Source organism: Natator depressus, chromosome 5, assembly GCF_965152275.1.
Source record: "Natator depressus isolate rNatDep1 chromosome 5, rNatDep2.hap1, whole genome shotgun sequence".
Lineage (NCBI taxonomy): Eukaryota > Metazoa > Chordata > Testudines > Cheloniidae > Natator > Natator depressus.
In genome coordinates this window covers 55,578,052-55,600,252 of record NC_134238.1, presented here as the reverse complement: position 1 = coordinate 55,600,252, position 22,201 = coordinate 55,578,052, and the positions used below count along the sequence as shown (strand labels likewise).

The 22,201-nt window shown below is 41.9% G+C and overlaps 1 protein-coding gene across 2 annotated transcripts in view; it reads left to right on the top strand.

The window, feature by feature from the left end:
* The first annotated feature begins 231 nt into the window (after window positions 1-231).
* Window positions 232-22,201, top strand: part of TMEM161B (transmembrane protein 161B) — a 78,221-nt gene continuing 56,251 nt past the window's right edge. Inside the window, exon 1 of one of the 2 annotated variants that reach the window (XM_074952825.1) lies at window positions 232-393. In XM_074952825.1, coding sequence (XP_074808926.1) covers window positions 361-393 — 33 coding nt within the window. In that variant the 5' untranslated portion in view covers window positions 232-360. Of the gene's footprint in view, window positions 394-20,120; window positions 21,734-22,201 lie in introns of those variants that run through there. The other variant, XM_074952826.1, reaches the window with a different exon arrangement.

Sequence of the window (22,201 nt, the reverse complement as noted above, 5' to 3'; positions counted from 1 at the left end):
GCGTGCGCGGGGAAGGAGGCTTGTGTCCGCTGCGGGTCCCGCAGGCTGTCGGTGGGAAGTGTTGGGGTGAGAGGCTCCTCGGTCTGTGTTTCCTGCTGGGTTTGGCAGGGTCCCCCTCAGCCTAGTTCCCGAGCATGGGGCAGCAGTGGTCGGTAGGTAGCTGCGTATTCCGTCTCCGAGTCCAGGGAGACGTGATTTTCTTCACTACCGCGGCGCATTTCCTCCTGGGGTTTGAGGGTGTTATCCCGGACGTGATCTCCCAGCTGTGCCTGCAACTCTTCGGCGTGGGGGGAGCATCAAGTTAACTCTTGGTGGCCAGGATTGACCCCAACATGCTAATGAATTGCTGGGAGCTGGTGTATGTTCTCGCTGGCTTTTCTTCATCTACCCACTGTAAGTAACTAATGGGGTGCCCAAGGTTATTCAACTTAAATGTAATGCATTTGGTTTTGTTTCTTAGACTTAAAAGTAATAGGAGGCGTGGCCAAGGAAAAAAATGGATAGGCATGGGGGCTTGAAAACAAACTAAATTGATTCAGAATTGATCTAGTTCTGGTAGTGCACTCCCAGAAGTAAACTTAAACTGAGCTAAGCTTTTTTTAACTGTAAACAAGGAATGTGCTAGGTGTTTGCACCTGTGTAACTAGTGACATTTAAGATCAATTGAGTTACAGAAATGCAACTTTTCTTGTAAAGACCAGGACTGAAAATGAATGCAGTAAATATTCTGATATTTGTTTAGAGAGAGGAATCTAAAACATCTTTTATACAGAAACTGATTTTTTTATTTGTAAAGATTCAAGGAAAAAACTATGGTATGTAAGCATAACTATGGTATGTAAGCATGACTCAAACAGTTCAGCTTACAGAGCCCAGGCACAAGGATTTCTATTAAATAGTTTTGAGCTGTAAAGCAGCAGTTCTCAACCAGGGGTCCAAGGCTCCTGGGGGGCTGGGAGCAGATTTCAGGGGGTCTGCCAAGCAGGGCTGGCATTAGACTCATCGGGGCCTAGGGCAAAAAGCCGAAGCCATACTGCCCTGAGCCTTGCCATCCAGGGCCGAAGCCAAAGCTTAGCTTTGTGGGGCTCCAGGCAGTTGCCCTGCTTGCTATCCCCTAATGCAGGCTCTAGCATTTATATGCAGAAAAAGTTGTTATGGAACAGGAGGGCTGTGGAGTTTTTATACCATATTGGAGGGGGGGGGCTTAGAAAGAAAAAGATTGAGAACCCCTGCAGTAGAGTATTCTGGTAAATGACGTGCAGAAGAACATCTTTACTTTATTTTTATTATTTTCATTGTTTTGTGGGTCACAAGAAATAGCTTATAAAATCCCGTGGGCTTGTTAACATACTAAAAATGACAGGTTTCAGAGTAACAGCCGTGTTAGTCTGTATTCGTAAAAAGAAAAAAGAAAAGGAGTACTTGTGGCACCTTAGAGACTAACCAGTTTATTTGAGCATGAGCTTTCGTGAGCTACAGCTCACTTCATCGGATGCATAGCATATCGTGGAAACTGCAGAAGACATTATATACACACAGAGACCATGAAACAAAACTTCACGCATACAAACTCACTCTCCTGCTGGTAATAGCCCATCCCTCTTTGAAACCTCTCTTTATAATGCGCATGATAATCAAGGTGGGTCATTTCCAGCACTAATCCAGGTTTTCTCACCCCCCCCCACACACACCCCCCTCCAAAAACCACACACACAAACTCACTCTCCTGCTGGCAATAGCTCATCTTACAATGTGCACAGCAATAATCCAAGTTTAACCAGAACGTCTTGGGGGGGGTTTGTAGGAAAAAAACAGGGGGAGATAGGCTACCTTGCATAATGACTTAGCCACTCCCAGTCTCTATTCAAGCCCAAATTAATAGTATCCAATTTGCAAATGAATTCCAATTCAGCAGTTTCTCGCTGGAGTCTGGATTTGAAGTTTTTTTGCTTTAAGATAGCGACCCTCATGTCTGCGATTGCGTGACCAGAGAGATTGAAGTGTTCTCCGACTGGTTTATGAATGCGCATTATAAAGAGAGGTTTCAAAGAGGGATGGGCTATTACCAGCAGGAGAGTGAGTTTGTATGTGTGTCTGGGGGGGGGGAAGGGTGAGAAAACCTGGATTTGTGCTGGAAATGGCCCTCCTTGATGATCACTTTAGATAAGCTGTTACCAGCAGGAGAGTGGGGTGGGAGGAAGTTTTGTTTCATGGTCTCTGTGTGTATATAATGTCTTCTGCAGTTTCCACGATATGCTATGCATCCGATGAAGTGAGCTGTAGCTCACGAAAGCTCATACTAAAAATGAGACTTCTGAAATAATTCTGGAATACTTGTTTTGAGAATTCAGATCTTTGAATCACGATTGGTAGCAGACATCTTGATATTGCCAAGAGAGGAGTAACAATTTATAATAGATTTTTATGCATATTCAACATTATAGTTTTAGCAGCTCAAACATCTGATATAGTTTGAAAAATTTTTATAGTCCAAAAATAGAGCTGCAGCTAAGAGAGCCAAATGGATCATGAGTTAGTAACTGGTTGACTATCACTATTGGAGCGTATTGCAGTTTAGTTTGTATAATTTAGGCTCTCAAATCATCACTGTGGTATTCCAAGGTAAATTTAATCCTCTTCCCTTCCAAAACACCCCTAAAACCATAGTGTTTTCAGTTGTATAGAGACCCTTAAGGTATGTTTACGCTAGACTTTTGTGCTTTGAGTGACTTGATCACTTAGTTCACATGTGGGGGATATGTCCATGCAAGCCTTCACAAACATTAAGTACCCTGAGTTAATTGTCAGTGAAAAGTCTGGTGAAGACAGGCTCTTAATGTAAGGCTATGGCTATGCTTTCCTTGCTGAAAGTGTGTGTTTACAGTGAGATAATGAATGTTAGCTATCTCGTTATAAAATCCTGGTAGAGCAGGGGTGGGCAAACTGCTGGCTGGATCGGGCACCTCAGGGCTTTGGATCCTGCCCACGGGATTGCCCCCCGTGGTGCTGCAGGCCCCGCACTGCTCTCAGAATTGGCTGGCACCTGGGCTGTGGGGGGGCAGAGGACTCTGTGCGTTGCCCTTGCCTCCCGGCACCGCCCCCTGCAGCTTCTAGTGGCTGGAAACAGGGAACCGTGGCCAATGGGAGCTTTGGGGGAGGTACCTGGAGGCATGGCAAGGGCAGCGCGCGGAGCCCTGTGCCCGCCCTCCCTCCCCCAGGGGCTGCGCAGGGCCGTGGTTCCGGCCGCTTCCCAGAGCGGTGCGGCTTGGGGCCAGGGCAGGCATGCAGAGAGCCTGCCCTTGCCCCGGTGTGTGCCGCTGCCACCCCAGAGCCGCTTTAGGTAAGTGGTGCCGAGCCGGAGACCGAACCGCTCCTGCACTCCATACCCCAACTCCCTGCTTGCACCTCGCTCCCCTCTTGCACCCCAAATCCCTGCCCTGAGCCCCCTGCCGCAGTCTGCACCCCTTCTCTGCCCCAATCCCTTGCCTTGAGCCCGTTCCTGCAAACTGCACCCCCTCCCACACTCCCTCCTGCACCCCAATCCACTGCCCCGACCCTGCGTAGAATTTCCCCACCCAGATGTGGCATTTGGCCCAAAAAGTTTGCCCACCCCTGTGGTAGAGAAAAGGTTCTGTACTTTTACGTTGATATAGGTAGGCAGGATCAACCCCAGATGGGAGTGTGTAGGGTTAACTTTGACTAGTTACACTGAGGTTAAAAAGTACAGTTTTGTCTCCCCTAAGATTTTACATTGATTTAGCTGTGTGATGGAATGGCAACTGTCCATCTTAAAAAAAAAAAATGGTGTAAGCATTGCAAACACTTAAAAAGTCCAATTCTGAAGTCATAGTAGCTTGCCACAGATAATGCAGGCATAAGGCCAGGGCCAGAAGAAGAAGCTGGTATGCTATTAGTGCTCGAAGCCTGCTACGTTTTTCATCTCTCCACTTTCCTCTCTGTCAACTACCTATCTTCAGCATTTTTGACTCTCTGGTGCAGTACAGCCCTCCATTGTAGCCTGTTGCTTATCTGCATCTTCTATTTCTGAGGTAATTCTGCCCCCCAAAATTAAAAATTCTGCGCACAATATTCTAAAATCCTGTAAAATTCTGCATATTTTAATTATCAGTATAACACTGTCATAAATATAAAGGGAAGGGTAAACACCTTTAAATCCCTTCTGGCCAGAGGAAAAACCCTTTCACCTGTAAAGGGTTAAGAAGCTAAGATAACCTCGCTGGCACCTGACCAAAATGACCAATGAGGAGACAAGATACTTTGAAAGCTGCGGGGGGGACAAAGGTCTTGTCTGTCTGTGTGATGCTTTTGCTGGGACCAGAGCAGGAATGCAGGTCAGAACTCCTGTAAAAAGTCAGTAAGCAGTCTAGTTAGATATGCGTTAGATTCTGTTTTGTTTAAATGGCTGTAGAGTTCAGAGTGGGGAAGGAACCCTGACAAATACAAATACTATAACAATATAATCACACCATTTTCAATTATTTGCTGACAAAATACATTACCAAATTAATTGAATATGGTGTGACTATATTGTTATAGTGTTTGTTATTTTGACAATTAAAATATGCAGAACTTTGCAGAATTTAAAAATTTTAAATTTTTTGTTGCAGAAGCCCCTCAAGTGTACCAGGATTCTATGTGGGAGCTTGGTGCGGGGTTCTGGGTGCAGGGGGAATGGGACTCAGTAGGGGAGTCCAGGTGAAAGTGATAGGGCTCAGTGGGGGAGGTGGGCTGGGAGACTGGGGCTTGGTGGGGTGGCGGGGTCAGGTTGCAGCTAGCTGGGGCTCAGTGGGGTGGGGGGCTCCTGATGCAGGGGGTGAGGCTCAGTGGGGTAGGGATTTGGGGGACTTGGTGAGGGGATTCTGGATGTGGGGGGCGCTCTTTATGCAGAAAGAGCTTGGTGGGGGGAGTTCTGGGTACATGGGTGGGAGGCGGAGTAATTGTACAGGAAGCTGCTCCCCCTGTTTGCCCAACCCCAGTGCATCCGGACCCCCCCCCCCATTCCCAACCCCCCACTGAACCTCACCTCCACACCTGGACCCCCCCCCCTCCATGGTCAAGAGTTTCCTGCAGCCAGGGGAAGTTTCTGGGGCTTGATCTGACTTAGCCCTGGCTGCTCTGTGTACAGGGAAGAGGGAACTCGGTCTCTGTGTCGTCGTGTTCCCCCCCCCCCCCCCCCCCCAGCTGGGACTAACTTCCCTAGGTGGGCATCCCCAGACTCCCCTTCCCCCAGTGTTTTACCTCTCCCCCTGGCTGTCAGAACAGACGTGGCTGAGCTGCTGAGCTGCCAGGGAGGGGTGAGTGAGTACTGGTGCAGCTTCTCTTTGCTTCCCCATAGAAACCATTTTCTGCAAGGAAGCAAAGAAAATCTTCAGGGGATGCATTTTTCTACTGCACTACAGTAGCACAGAATTTCCCTAGGAGTAATCTTCCCAGCTTGCAGTGTTGACACTGAAAGTATTCAAGTTTCTCTTGCAGCCATCCTTGACTTTGAACCTAGGGTGGCCTAATGACGTTGGAGCATCTGCAAGTTCTCCATACAGGAGACCTTTGGAATGTGTCCATCGTGTCCACCGGGCACAGATGATCAAGCCAAGGACATGTCTGTGTCTGAGACTTGGTAATTTTGCTTTCTCAGGTACTTCAGTGTTAGAAACTTTGGTTTCCCACATGATATTAGGAATGCAGGATGGAAGGTGGCTAGCCTTTTCTTACCTCTACCGTAGGTGGTCCAAGTCTCTCCACTATACAACAGCATGCTCAAAATGAATGTCTGGTACACCCATATCTTGATGCTCAATGCTGGCTTTCTTTTATCCCACATACACTTGATAAGTTGGTCAAAAGTGGTGGCTGCCTTTTTGATGCAAGAATTAAATGCGTCATCTAGATACGTTATCCAGTACAACAGATCCTAGATAGTAGAACTTGAGCATGAATTTTACTCTGGTGCTGCTAGTTAGTAAAACCTCTGGTGCAGTCAACACACATTGTGCCATAATCATTATCGTCTTTAGATTGATCCTTTGTTCAAATTAATAACAAATGAGTTAATTATCAATGTAAAAATGCACAAAGACATAGCCATAGTCATGTTAGAGAAACTTGGTAGGGAATCCAATATACTTGTGTTTTTTTGTTTTTTGTCCATACAGGCAAGAAGAATGAGTTGGCTTTATAACACTGGCCATGTCTAGAGAATTTTACTTACAATTGCTAACTACTATTACTGGTTCAGCTGTACTGGTGTGAGTACTGCTGAAAACTCTAGCATAGGCAAAGCTTTGGCTTTTGTAAAAATTCCTTGTTTATGCTAGGTCCAACTACAGAGAATTTTTTTGGTAAAATTTCATTGTGTAGGTATGGCCCACCTTACATAACTATATTTTTAAATGAAATTATTCTTGTCATGTGGGCAGAGGGAGGAAGAGAGCCTTAAGTGGCGTGATTGCTGATCAGTCACCTAGACTTGCTGAAAATTGTAGCTAAAAAAATAGCAGAGTTGTGAGTTTATTCCTCCCTCATTCCATTTTTGACAGTCATCTGTGGAACTCTGCCACTTGGTACCAATTCATGTCAATGAGAAGTTTACTTGAGGCGTGGTCTATGTTCAGGCCTGGTCTACACACACATTTTGTACCTGTATAACTCTTAGGAGTGTGATTTCTTTATTTTTTTAAACAGCTGTACTGTTACAATTCCTAGTGTGGATGTAGTTACACTGATGTACAGCAACTTATAGTGGTATATATTATTCCTCTTCTTTTATGGGAATAAGTTATACTGGTATGAGCAGATTTATAGCTGTATAATTGCATCAGCTGTAGGGCATTGTTCTGCTGTAATTATAGGTAAAGCAGTAAACTTTTTGTGCGGATTAGTCCTCAGAGTTGTACTGGTTTAAATAAATTGAGATTTTTTTTGAACAGATGTGGTTAAAAAAGATATGCATTTTAATATGTTAAGTCTTGAGCCTAGTTGGGACTGTTAAAAACTTCAGGCTCAAAACTAGAAAATATGACTTCACATAGAATAGCCCAGTTACTATAGTTGTTTGGTGTAAATATTTGGATTAAAATATTTTGACATAGGACACTGCGGGCAACTTTTGACAGAGCCAGAAACTGAGTTTGAACTCATGGTATCTACTGCATATAGAAAATATAGTTAAACAAACAAACAAACAAAAAAACAGTTTAAATTTTAGCAATTTTTTTTGCAAACATTTTCACATATTCTATTCTTAATTGAATAAGAATTAAACTTTGATTTACTTTGTATTAAGAAAGATGTTAATTTGCACAATAGGTCTTGCAAAACATGTTGCCTTTACAGTGTTTACAAATTCAGATGACACTTGCAGTGCTTATTGATTTGCATAATATTGAGTTGAGATTATTACTGGGTAGCTTTATTCACATAGGATTACAGAAACATGAAAGTTGTCACTCAAAGCAGTAAATGAAGCTTTACCATTTTTTGCTTATGCTTTCCTCTTTTTTGAGCTTGGTTTTTCTAAAGGGATGAGAATTGAATGCTGCTTCAGAAGGTTGTAAAATGCTTGCACCACTCTTAAGGGCTTATCGAGGCTGTAGTTTGGAACTGTATTTGAAATAGATGCAGAATATTGGGGCAGGGAAATAATAGCTTGTGTCCATTTAACATGGTTCCTAATCATAGTAGTCTTTTTCTCTTTCTGCCTAGGTTCTAGTGTATATTATGTGGTTGTTACCTAATCCAGAGTCTGAAAAATTTTTACCAGGTGTTTGTTAAACAGTAAACTAAAGCTATTAGCCAGAGGCCACTATGAAAGATGCAGGGGAAGGAGGTCTGGCTGTGAAGTCCAGTGTAGTGGTGAAAAGCCCAGTATGTCCCATTTTTCACACCTAGCAGCTGCAAAGGGTCAAGGATGCTGTCCTTGGACTCTGCTTGAAAACTTAATGTTTCATATCATCATCCAAGCTGGTCAATGTCTGAGTAATTTGGGAGATTGGGAACCACTTCCTCTTGCAGCTGCTGGAATGGAGGAGGAGCAACTTTTTCTCACTTTCCCAGCACCTGAAAGCCACCTGCCTGAAGGGTTTCTCAGCTATGATACCTTTTTCCTCTGTTTTTTTGGGGTTGTACTTTCCAGATTTAGTGTCTAGGAGGAGAGTTAAGTTTACTTGATGCTTGACAGTTTCCTGTTTGCTCTTAGGGCTCTGAATAGCATTGGTGAAAGTTTTTTGCTAGCTTTGCTTTTCTAGGGTGTATCCACCCAAGAACTCTTTGTATAGTTTGTCTAGTTTAGTATCAATGCAGCTGCAACAGTGGAAAGCACTGGTGTAGAGACAGACTAGCTAATAATACCTGTACTAGTGCTTAACAGACTGCGCAAAAGTCCTAGTGTAGACAAAGTCTGAGTGTTGAGAGCTGTATAAAAAGGTACTAGAGATTTGCTCACAGAAGTGGGAAGATAGTGCCCCATCCATGTTTTTGAAAGAGATCTTTGTAATCACAAAGACTAGAAATTTAACTTTTTAATAAAATGAAAGCTTTAAATACTTTAGAAATCGATAGCTTCAACCATCCCCATCTACATGTTCACTAGGGATGTTTTTTTGCTTTCATTTAGCATGAGTGAGTGGGCACTTTAGATTTAATTACTAAATGTCAAAACTTAATCTTGTTTCTTTTCATTATAGCTGGGTTAGGCTTTCTGGACTAGTTCTCCCTGTGGCAGGTGATTCCAAAATGCATTGTACTATGTGTTAGTGATTGTGAGGGTCCTTCCAGTGCTTACTGGGTTAGTTGCTTCAGTAATGATGTAACATGTATAATAGAAAGTACTTCAGCTTTGGCCGGAGGATAACCGTAGAGTCCACTTAATTGCTAGCATCCGCTTTTGCAAGAGAGCTTTCATTTCACAACATAGTCAGGTTGCCTGTATGCTCAGATGGCCTTGAGTGAACATCTGGAGCAAAACTCTATTTCTTATAATACGAACAGCCAATTTATAAATAGAATTGTGGAAAAACTTAGTAAATTATGAATCACCTGCGAGTCTAGGAGAATATAAAAGCATTCAAGGCCTGATACAAAAGTCCAGAACAATAACCTCTTTTGGTGGGTGGGGGAGGATCGCTTGCCATTTGTATGATAAACTTGGGGCATATCTACGCTTAATAAAATGCTGTAGCGCCACTGGTGTATGCTTCACTGTAGACACTACCTACGCCAACAGAAAGAGTTCTTCCATTGGCATAGGTAATCCACCTCGCTGGGAGGCGGTAGCTAGGTGAATGGAAGAATTCTTCCATCAGCCCTATGCTGTCTACCCTGGGGGTTAGGTTGACTTAACTACTTTGCTCAAGGGTATGGTTTCATAACCTTGAGCGATGTAGTTAAGTCGACTTAATTTTCTAGTGTAAACCAGGCCTTGGGATTGAATACTAAACTGTTCTCCGTCCCCCAGATACTCAGAGGAGCTCATGGCCATCAATGGAGTGTGTGTCTGGCAAAAATGGGGGAATGCATGGGGTTCATCAGTCCCTGGAAAACTCCAGTATTGGCTAAAATGGAATTGATACTCAGGTTGATTGTTGTAAATTAACAATTTTAATCTTGTTTTGCATTTGTACTTTTTAGTTATTTTCCTAAAGAAAAGTTTTTCAGAGATTCCAAGGCTGGAAGAGATTGTGATCATCTAATCTGAACTCCTGTATAATACAGGCCAAAGAACTTCCCCAAAATAATTCCTAGAGCATATCTTTTAAAAACATTCAACCTTGTTTTCAAAATTTAATGATGGAGAGTCCACCATAACCCTTGAGAAAATATTCCAGTGGTTAATTACCTTCACTTATTTCCTTACATATGCCTTATTTCCAGTCTGAATTTGTCTAGATTCAGCTCCCAGCCTGTGGATCATAGTATAGCTTTCTCTGATAGAATGAAGAACCCATTATTAAATATTTGTTCCTCCTGTAGATACTTATAGACTGTACTTGTCACTCCTTAATCTTCTCTTTGTTAAGCTAAACATATTGAGCTCTTTTAGTCTATCACTGTAAGGCATGTTTTCTAACCGTTTGATCATTCTCATGGCTCTTCGCTAAATCATCTGCAATTATCAACGTCTTTATTTAATTGTGGCTACCAGAACTGGACACAGTACTCAAGCAGTGATTGCACCAGTGTCACATATAGAGGTAAAATAGCCTCTCTGCTCCCACTGTGGCTTCCCCTCCTCATGTATCTCAGGATCGCTTTAGCTCATTTGGCCACCGCATCACACTCTGGGAGCCCATGTTCATCTGATTATCCACCATGACCCCCAAATCTTTTTCAGTCACTGCTTTCCAGGATAGAGTCCCCCATCTTTTGTTCCTACATGTACATGTTTCCATTTAGTCCTATTAAAATGCATATTGTTTGCTTGTGTGCAGTTGACGAAGCAATACATAGGGTTCTGAATCAGTGACTGGTCCGCTCTTCATTGTTTACCACTCCCCCAATTTTGGTGTCATCTGTAGACTGTATCAGTGAAGATATGTTTTCTTCCAGGTCATTGATAAAAATGTTAAATAGCATAGGGCCAAGAATCAATCCTTGTGGGACCCTATTGGAAACACACCCTCTTGATGGTCATTGTTTGTTTACAGTGATATTTTAAGACCTACCAGTTAGCCAGTTTTTATTCTGTTTAATGTTTGCCATGTTAATTTTATATTTTGTTTTTCATCAAATGTTGCATGGTACCAAGTCAAAACACCTTACAGAAAGCTAGGTATATTACATCAATACAGTTACCTTTATCAACCAAATTTATAATCTCATCTAAAAAAGGTATCAAGTTAGTTTGATTTCAGAGTAGCAGCCGTGTTAGTCTGTATCCGCAAAAAGAAAAGGAGTACTTGTGGCACCTTAGAGACTAACAAGTTAGTTTGAGAGACTCTATTTTCCATATACCCATGCTGATTATATGAGCCTCCTTTAATTCCTTATTAATCAAGTCCCATATCAGATGCTCCATTATCTTTCCCGGGATTGCTGTCAGGCTGACAGGCCTATAATTACCCAGGTCATCCTGTTTACTCTTTTTGAAACTGCACAACAGTCTTTCTTCCTATCATGTGGAACTTCACCTGTGTTCCAGGACTTATTGAAAATCAACATTAATTGTCCAGCAAGCTCCTCAGCTCCTTAAAAAAAAACAAAACAAAAAAAAACTCTTGGATGCAAATTATCTGGACTTGCTTATATAAAAAGGTCTAATTTTAGTAACTTCTGTTTAATGTCCTCCAAAGTTACTAGGGGAATAGAAAGTGTGTTATCACCATAGGATTAGATTATCTAATTTATTTTTCCTCAAATACAGAACTGAAATATTTATTAATAATGAAGAGTTCATTGATAATTCTACCATTTCCATCTAGTAATGGAATACCATTGTTTAGTATTCTTTTTGTTCTTAATATATTTTAAAAACTCTTTATTTTCTTTAACTGTGTTGGCTGTAGACTTCTCCTTGTGTCTTTGGGCTTCCCTTCCCAATTTTCTGTAGTTCCTAACTTCTGATTTATAAACATTACTGTCTACTTCCCCTTTCTTCCACATTTGTTATATATTTTTATTTTTTTATAGCTGCTGTCACTTCCCCTCTAAACTAGTTCAGCTTTCTTCTTGTCTGTCCGGTTAAGCAGCAAAGCCTTCTTTCTGAGATGTGGGATTTTCTTTCTGAAATGTGGGATTGACTCTTTGGGCACTTAGTGAAGTGTTCTTAAATGATTTCCAATTATCATTCTGACTGTTCTGATGCAAATTTTCATCCAGCTGGTTTTACTCATAGTTGTTTTCAGCTTTGTGAAATTGGCCCTGTTAAAGCACCAAGTATATATACTACTGGTCTAGACTTTATTATGCTTGCACATTATAAATGTGATCAAGTCATGATCACTTATATCTAAGCTACCATTAACATTTAGTTCTGTGGTCAGTTTTCCTTTATCTGTAAGGACACACTCTAATAAAGAATTCTCCTGTGTTGTCTATTGCACTTACTGAATTAGGAAATTGTCCTCTATAATGTTTAGAAAGTCCAAGGATGTTTCTCTGTTGGTAACAAGAGACTTCCAGCATATGTCATGCCAATTGAAGTCCCCCATGATTATGCCGTTTTTTTCCTATGCATTGTAGATAGATTTGTAAGGAGGCAGTCATTCTGTTCCCTGTTGTGATTTGGTGGTCTGTAGCAGACACCATTTAATATCTCATCTTGTGCTTTATCTGTTAGGACATTGATCCATAAGCATTCAAGATAATTTTCTTCCGAGTTATCAGTGACTTGGAAACAGGTAATACCATTTTTGACATCTAATTTTTATTCGCTGGTAACATTAAAACATGTTGATTTGCAACTCGGTTTAGCTTTTACACTAAATCTGTGGCTTCTTTTTGCTAACCAGGTGCATGCACTATACTTATACACATTTATTTAAGCAATTATAGCTTAACTTACTTTTATTTAGGTTCTTAAATTTTGCATTTTTTATTATGTTAGAAAATGATGAATGATGCATTTCTTATTTACTGGATGATTAATTCTTAACTTGTGATTTGTGTTCAGCTTTATCCAGATGGAAACTGAATACAATTAAAAATGCACAAAAACATCAATTTAAAATTGCTTTATTAGTTAAATAAAACTACCTTAAATGCCTGGATACATAAGAAAAAAGTTGATCAAAATTTATCAAAACTTTTCCTTTAAAACTGATTTTATTAAATGAAGGAAGCTTTAGCTATAGTTAATGAATTGAACTGATGGTTTCTAGTCACCATGTCCTTCAGGACTTTAGAATTAGTAGATCTCATCTTCTCACACCTACTTCTTATCATAGATTGGAAGAAGCAAACAAGCTTTTCTGCTTTTTCAACTCCCAGTTGGTTTCTTAATTTTGAATGAACTCATTATTGAAATGAACTAGTTGAATAAACTGAAATGAAGAGAATATGCAGAAGAGGCTACTGCTATCCAAAGCTTCACCAGATTCTGGTTCCAGGTGCTTAGCCAGTGACTTACATCAGATGAGTAGTTTTACTTATTAAAACTTTGGCAGCAAACATGTACTGCTTAATAGAATTTTTTTAAAAAAAATTTAAATGATTTTAATAGATTATTGTAAATTTAGGCCTCAACATAGGTTGTCATAATTTCAAATGTAATTTTAAATAGGTACATTTTCTGAAATCTGTATTTAATTTAAATAAAAAATCATCCTATTTTTATCCACACCCATGCCCAGAGTCCCAGGACTTTGGAGAGGGAGCAAGGTGGTGCTCTTTTACTTTGGTGATACAGTGTATTAAATAGTTTACAAAGGTGTCTGCACGAGATGCAAGAGGACAGCAGAATCCCTTTCTTCCCTAACTCTCTCTATGGAAAGCTTCCACAGTGGTGTGCGGAGGAGGAGCTGGTGGTGGTGGTGGTTGTTATGAGATCAGTGGGAAGCAGGGAGCACTTTTCTGTGGGTCTCTAGAGGGGTGGCAGACTTCAGATAGGAAGTGACTGCAAGCATTTTCAAATGTCTGGGCCTGTTGGTGGTATATGCATGCGCATCAGAGAACTCTGAGCTTGCACATCCCTTACTGATTCTGTTCATGCTCCCAGGTTCTTTGCCTTACGCAACAGTAGAGACAAGAAAGCAACAAAAAACAGGAAAACTTGGTTGTTAAAAGGGAATGTTCAGGGGCCCTAAGAAGCAGTTACCTTTCTCAAAATTAGGTTTATTAACACTTAATATATACAGAAATTAAATTTCCTTTAAAGACAGTCTTACTAAACCTACTTGCCAGATATAAATCATATGACTTTGACTTGCAGATGTTCTGTGAGGTTAATGCCTACATGAAAGTGTCCCCTCTAAGGCATTATATTTTCTCTAATTATCACTGTCTCTGTCTTCCTTGTCCTTCCTACCTGGTGCTCAGTGACCTATGCACACATTAATTTTGGGTTGCTATTACACACTGAGTAATATTTGATTTGTACTTTAATATAAGAAAAGACCCTCTGAGCTTTTCTAAGATGCAAGCTCCAGCATACACACGTACATATTAATGTTGTACTGTACATACAGAAAAGTACAACTTTATAACAGTAGGCACATGGGTAGTTGTGATTACTGTTCCAGATTGACCAAGAATTGCACACATCTTAGGCCATTTCTACACTTAAGGCGCAACAGTGTAGACGTGACCTATGCTGGTGGGAAGGGTTCTGCTATCAGCTTAGGGAATCTACTTCCCTAAGAGGCAGTAGCTAGGTCAACAGAAGAATTCACAGCCCTGAGAGAAATAGCTATACCAATGTAAGTTTCTAGTGTAGATCAGGTCTTATTTTTGTCTCATCCATGGAATATATTCTCCTTTTTAGTTCTTTGCAAAAGGGTCTGCCATTTTCTCTGTTTGTAGAACATGTAGCACACTAGGGTCCCAACCTGGTTGGCCTCTAAGTGCTACTGGAATATAAATGTTAAATGCTAGTACATCCCATTCAAAATAAAATGTGATGCTTCTGAGTCAGAATTACATATGACCATATACTGCCACTGTTTCCTCCCCACCTTGAACTGAACAGAAGGGAAGTAATTTTTAACTTGGAAATGTCCTATCCCTTGTCAGATGGCATTTCAGTCCCCGTCCTCTCCCCCATCACATCTAACTTTCGGCTGCCCTAAATATTGTTGCATCATTGGGACTGGAAAAGATGATGTGCAATACCCTATATTCTACTAAGAGCCTTGGTGGCTTTGAAAATGCAGCACAATGCTTGTGTTTTTTACAACTCACTTGAAAGTTTTTCAGCTTTTTTTTTTTTGTGGGTTTGCAAGTATAGTTAAAGTAAATGTATGTTCTGAATTAAACTTCAAAGAAGACTTTTGTACATTTGCTTCAGAATCTTATTTCTGAGACTTGTGGATTTACAAAGAGTTTCTTATTGAATTTGTATTTCTAGGGATGAGACTGTAAGTTTGCTATGGATCCCACTAGCCAGTTTCTCAGGAATATAGTGGTCTTCATGTTTGGCAGTCTGTGGGTATCCGTGTTAATTCTCAGTCAAGGTCCTGATGTTGCAAACAATTATTTTATGAGCTTAATTTTAAGCATGTAAGTAGTTCACTGACTTCAGTGGAATTGCCTATGTTTAAAGTTAAGTGTTTGCAGGATCTGGTCTTTAGGTACAAACCCAAACATGTATGTTTGAGATCAAAAGGAAAAAATCCTACATTGTTCTTGTCTGAAAATGACCTTGGACAAAGTCAATACAGAGATGTTGAAATGGAGCCTTGGCATACAACTATTAACTTTGGTGATCTTTACTTAATATGCTTTCATTTGATTCTTATCTAATACTTATTTAATCCAACCACACTCTATAAAGTAAGGATATAGAAATGTCTTCTTGAGAGTACTTTGAGAACTCATGTGTTAGGTAAGTATTTATCTATAACATTTTATTTTATTTTATTTCATTTCATTTGTAAACATAGCACAATTATCTGTCTGAGATAAGTGATACAGGTGTTTTGCAACTTTATCTGAATTATTCATTCTTTATTTCTGTTCACTTTGTTTTTAACTTATCAAAGTTTTATGTACCTTTTGCAATAGTAAGGATGTGAAAGTCATGATCTCTAGAATACACTTTGTTCTACCTTCACTCCCCCCCCCCCTTTTTTTTTTCCCTCAACCTTTGAGGTCCTTCAAGAATAGGAGGCTGCATCAGGAACCTTGAAGCGTCTTGTCTGTGCTAGGACTGTGTTTTACTAAAACTTCCCACTCTTGCCCACATGAGTGCAGCTTCATTGTTAAGAGCACTTGTGTAAATGATGCACTGGCAACTACTAGCATTTTAAATGTGGTAAAAATCCCCATGCCCTGTCTACCCTGCTACTTAACATAGGTGACAGCACTAGCACTGAAAAACACATACACATTTTCCCAGCTGAATTCCATTAAAGGGACTGTTAATGAAAGGTGTGCTATATCCTGTGCAAGCAAAAGAGACTTTATTGTTCCTAGCTACACGGCTCATGATGGTCGATGACATTTAATTTTAGAATATTGGCTTTCTAAGTCGGGAATAGGAAGCAATACAAATTTAGTAAGGTGAAAAGTGGTGTATGATTTTGTATGAGAAATAGTTCAAATATCTGAAACTAGATTGATCTAGAGAACAGGTGCAATACTTATAGTGGGACTATAAACTTTCCCACTCTATCCTGCCATGGTGTCTTAAATCTGATTTTTGAAAGGACCATTTCTATGGCTAAAAAAGTAGTTCAGTTTCCATTCCTGTTCAGTTTTTGGTGTCTCTGCTGCCTGTCAGTTGTGGTGGCAGTTTTGTGATTTGGGTTCTGTTTGCTGGATACCTGATTCAGACTCATTTCACATATGCCTCTGGACAGCTATAAGATGTTAACAACTTCTGTCACCATTGACCTGGTCTGGGTTTGTATCAGTGATCTGAAAGTGAAAGGCTCTGTAGGCATGATGATCAAATTCCTGAAAAATCGTGCTGTCACTTGGAGTACAGAGTTGAAATTATTTTTTAAAGGGTAGTGAGGAGAGAGAGAGAGAACAGCTCAGATATAAATTAGTATTGAAGCAGTGGTTTTTGTTGACCAATTCTGAATCTATATGTAGTTTTCTGAACGGATTATTACAGTGTAAGGTCTCCCTATAAAGTCTCTCTTTGTATAGAATTTTACTTTCCAAATGTTCTTACCTTTCAGAAATTGATACTGCTTCTGAATTTTGAGCATTTTTATGTATAGTATTTGTTTGCTTGTATGGCACACATGCAGTTTATTGGGGGGTTATGTATATTTATGGAATAAAATGTAAATAACTTCACAGCGTGTCTTTCAACTATTGAGTGGTTGGCTTGTATGTAAAATGTACCACAATTATATTGCAAAAAGGTCACGAAGATTAGAATGAAGTGCTGCATAATGGTTATGCTAGCTTCCACATTGGACTTAAAGGGAAAAATGTTCTTTACCCGTAAATGGGACTGGGAATGTTTTTTATTTTTCTTAGCTTCTTTTATATTAGAAATTCAGATCTTGTCTGCCCCAGGAGACTTTAGGGAACATCTTTTCTGAGAAAATGTACCTTTTTTTTCCCCTTCTGTATCAGTGCTTAAAAATGCTGGCATTCTTACTACAGTATAGCTTTTACCTGCAAAGAGAGACTTGCAAATTTTGTTGGTTTAGAAGATAAATCCTGTGATGAATGGAGAACTAGTAAAACAACATCCCAAGTCAGTGAAAGAAACAATTGAGAGGAAAGGATTTTTACTCAGGTTATTTCACTATGTGCTTTCTTTAACACTTTCAATTTCCAATTAATATGGACAAAAGTAGAATGGTAAGATATACAATGTTCTATATAAGTTCTCCCCTGATGTGCTTGTTATGCTGCTTCACAGATTTAAGGGGGAACGCCTTTCAGGTAATTGTCAAGGGCCTCATGGCTTCTTTATTGAAATACCAGGATTGTTTTCAACATATTGAAACATGATCCTCTAAGTTAAACCACTGAATGCAGCGTCACTAGTAGTGGTATTGTGAAATGGTGAGAAGTAAACTGCAATCTGTGTGGCAGCATGACATTAAAGTCACAAACTTTGTATTTTTGGGTACTGCAGAGTGAAATCTTAAGATTTAAAAAATGGTTGCAAGTAATAACATCTTGCCCATAATAAATCGTGGAAAAATGTCTGGCATGATACGGTGCCCAAGATTGAAAATCACTCTCTCATTGCTGAAAGCCTTTCTGTGTTACATATCTTTACCAAGATTACAATTGTGAAAAAGCATAGCTCAAATACAACAACCTGAGTGAAGAATGAATTATACAAGTTATTTATATAAAATCTTACCCCAAACTGGCAAAAGTAGAACTTGAAAGGCCATATCCCATGACTGTTCTCAATCTATTAAAGCTTTAAAAGGTGACTGGTAAAGGATTTGTTTTTAAATAGGATGTGTATCCTTTTTGGGTTTTGTGATGTATAAAGGTTGCCTGCAAAGCTTTTTTTCAAAATAAATAAAATATGCGTCTTTCTCTAGAAATATCTGGAACAGAGACAAACAAATATACCTTTATACATACACATAATTTTGGGAGGCTCTCAAACCACACCACGGGGCTTTATAAAATAGTTAGGTGAACTGTCCACAAATTAGATCAAGACAGTCATGTTACACCATGCTGAATAGTGACACACACAGGAACTATTTGCTAGCCATGTTGTGTGAGGGTATTATGTAAGCCTTTGCTTTACTGTATTTTACACATATAATCCAGAAAGATATTCAGAATACAAAAGAAAATTTAAATTTGGAGTTTGTGAGTTTAGAGTGAACCATATAGTTACTTTTAATGCTCCAAAACACACCATACAATGGTGAGGCTTGATATAGGATGTTTCTTTGTAGTTTTTTTCCATTTGAGAAATAAAGCATTCAACTGGTATGGAAGGTGTTTTGGTGAGTTCTGGGGAAAGAGGAACTCCATTTGCACAGTCAATGACAATAATTCCTGATCATGTACATAATGGACTCAAATAACCTTAGTAGGTTTGGTGATGTCTCATAACAATAACTTGACTAAGGAGATGAGTTTGTATGGATGTGAGAACCGACACCCAAATATACTGATACCTTCTAAGCACCTAAGACCACCCACTGGACCTGGTATGTTATGTGAAAACTACAGACTGCCTTGTTTTCATGAGGATTTTACCTCATACTAGTTAGCTTGTGTTAGCTAACTTGGGTTGAAAACATACCTTTTTTCCCCAATAAGGAAAAGGCCTCAAAGGCAATGGGTGCAGGGGTGAGGGAGAAGACTGCCGCTTAGCCCACTGCCGGTTTGGGGTTCCATCCGCCGGCTCCTGCCATCCAGGGTCCCAGCTGCCGGCCCCGCTCAGCCCGCTGCCGGTCTGGGATCCCGGCCCTGCCCACGTAGAGTGGGAACCTACCTTCTCCTTGGTTCTAGCCCATTCTCTTCCTCTCTCTTTGCACTGAGCTGAGGGTGGGAGTGCACTGAGCACAGGGCTGGGGGTGAAGGAGCAGGCTGGGGGTTGGGGTGTAGGGTCTGGCCCAGAGCTAGAATGAGGGAGGGGGCTCAGGTTTGGGGCAGGAGGTTTGGGTGTGGAGCGCTTACCTGGGCAGCTCCCATTTGGTGCGAGGGGTGCAGTTGGGAATGTGGGGGGGGGGGGTGCAGGAGCTCCCATTTGGTGCTCAGGGTGGGGGTGGGAATGTGGGGGGTGCAAGAGTCAGGGCATGGGGTGTGGGGGGGCTGGGGTGTGTGAGGAGGCTGCAGGAGTCAGGGCAGAGGGCTGGGGGTGTGTGTGAGGAGGGTGCAGGAGTAAGGCCAGAGGGTTGGGGGTTTGGGCTATGGTCCTGGGATTGCTCGCAGCCCCCTGCCCAGAGCAGCTCACGGCAGAGGGCTGTAGGGGATATGCCCTGATTCCACCCCCCTTCCCCAAGGCCCCGCCTCCACCTCTTCTCCACCTCCTCCCCGGAGCAGCGAGTGCGCTGTGGCTCGGCTTCTTTCCCACTTCCCCGTAAGGGCCATCAGCTGATCAGTGGGAGGGAGAGGAGGAGGGGCAGGAACCCAGCACGGCAGGGGAGGGGGGAACTTGCCTGCCCTGCAGCAGCAGCTGGCAGAACCAAGCTTCTTCACCCTGCCCCTGGGGGGACAGGGTGGCAGAGAAGAGCGGGCCAAGGCGGGCAGGATTTTTAATGGCACACTGCTGCTTGCTGGGGTCCCAGCTGCCGGCCCCACTCAGCCCGCTGCTGGCCTGGGTTCGGCAGCAGGCTGAGTGGGGCCGGCAGCTGGGACTTGGCAGGTAGCAGCGTGCCATTAAAAATTGGCTCGTGTGTCGTAGGTTGCCGACCCCCTGGTCTGGAAGCTATGGGATTGCACGTTCTTAGGGTTAGCAGAATGTGACGATACCAGGGTTCTTCAAGTATAAGCTTGCAGAATTTGGTTTGCTAGGATGATCCTTAACTTTCCCGGACTGTGCCAGGTACTGATAGGTGGCATGACGAGAACACTGATCCATTGCCACTCTACTCAAGCAGTACGACTCAACTGATGACCTGGACAAGGCTGACCACTTATTTGAAGCTTTGAGCTGTGCTCGCTGAGCCAGACGAAAGGAAATGACCAAGTACCTGGACTTTACTTGTTCCAGCCAGAAATGCTGGAGTTTTACTTTGTCGCCTTGGAATAGCCCAGCAACCACCAAAACCAAGCCGATCATCTGAGAGTAGCCATTCACCTGCTTCGCATGGGGAAAGACACACCTGGAAAAAGAAATGAATAGTTGAGTCCAGAGTGAGTGGGAAGGTCAAATCCAGCAGTACAAATCCAGAGCTTGCCCTGAACTTTTCGCAGTTCCAGAGCGCTATATAACATCAAGTCTGGTACCACTGTTTGCTATGATAACATCCTTCCAGAGTTCGTGAAACATCTTGGCCCATGTGTCCGCTCTTGGCTGGCTCAGTTCTTCACAAGGGTCACCAATGAAGGAAGACTGCCGAAAATCTGGCGCATGTCAAAAGTTATTGGCCTCCCAAAACCTGGTAAAGACCCAAACATAGCATCAAGCTATCTCCTGATATTGCCGCTTTCTCTGTCTCTCAAGGTTCTAGAGAACCTAATGTTACAGTGAATAACACCAGAGGTGGAGAACATTTTGAAGGGCGATCAAGCAGTCATTCAATATGGTCTAAGCACATGCAATCAAGTACTTGCTCTAACCACATTAATCAAAAACGGTTTTCAAAGAAATCTGAAAACAGGTGCTATTTTCCTTGACCTCCCTGCAGCGTATGATATGGTGTGGCACACGGGTCTACTTGTTAAAATATCAAGAGTCCTCCCACCCTGGGTTACTGATGCCATTGAACTGCTCCTCTGAGACAAATGGTTCAGGATGCATGTGCGTGAGAAACCAAGTGCTTGGAAGAAAACAGATGAACAGGTTATGCTAAGGGTCTGTTCTAGCCCCGACCTTTTTAGTCTATACATCAATGACCTGCCACCAACCCAGTTGTGGAAGCTCATCTATGCAGACAACATATGCTGCGGGCTACCAGGCTCAGACTTTCTCTGCACTGGAGAAAACCCCGACAGACGATGCTGCCAAGCTGGCCAACTATAGCAAGACATGGCACCTTCTGCCAAGCACCAGCAAGACAGTCTCTAGCACATTCTGTCTTCTCCAAGCCACTGCTAAAAGGGAACTAACATCATAACGAATGGCCGGAAGCTGAAGCATGAAGTGAACCCTGTTTAGTGAGGCGTGACCCTTGACTGAACGCTGACATGCAAAAGTCACCTGAACAAGGCAGCAGCAAAGGTCAATACATGCAACAACCTTCACAGCAAACTGGCAGGTTCTTCATGGGGAGCAGATGCACCAGCCCTATGGACCTCAGTCCTTGGCATCTCAAATTCAATAGCAGAGTACTATGCGCCAGTATGGAGTCCGTCAGCACACATGAAACTTGTTGACTTGCAACTCGACTCAACAATGTGCATCATCACAGGAACTCTCTGACCAACTCATCTTTCATGGCTTCTAGTTCTGAGCCACATTGCTCCCCTTTACATCACGAGGGAGATTGCAGTTGGCAAACTGCTTGAGAAGGTATGTGCCAACCCAAGTTTGCCCTTATTCAGTGACCTTTTAGGTCCATCAGCTGCACGTCTTTCATCACAACACCCACTATGGTTGAGGCGGCCACGCCACGATGTAAAAGAGTCCTTGTGGCAGGAAGACTGACGGTTAACATTATCCGCCAATCGGTTCCTCATCACAGACCCTAATGCTCACCTGCCCAGTTTTGACCTGCTACATCATTAGTGGCCCCTTTTTAGCCAATTCTGGACTGGGCAAGGCCTCTGTGCACCAGCGAGCACCTTTGGGGTCTTTGAGGCAATCCAAGTGGTGTAGATCAAACCATGATACACGTTGTCAAGGAGTGCCTGCTAATCAAATTCAGCAGTGGTCTCTGAGGGCTCCATTTGGCCACTAAGAACGCTATTGCTTGGCTCACCAAATATGCAAACGCTAAATAAGCAAGTTGATACACCAGACCCTCGCTTTAGCTCGCGT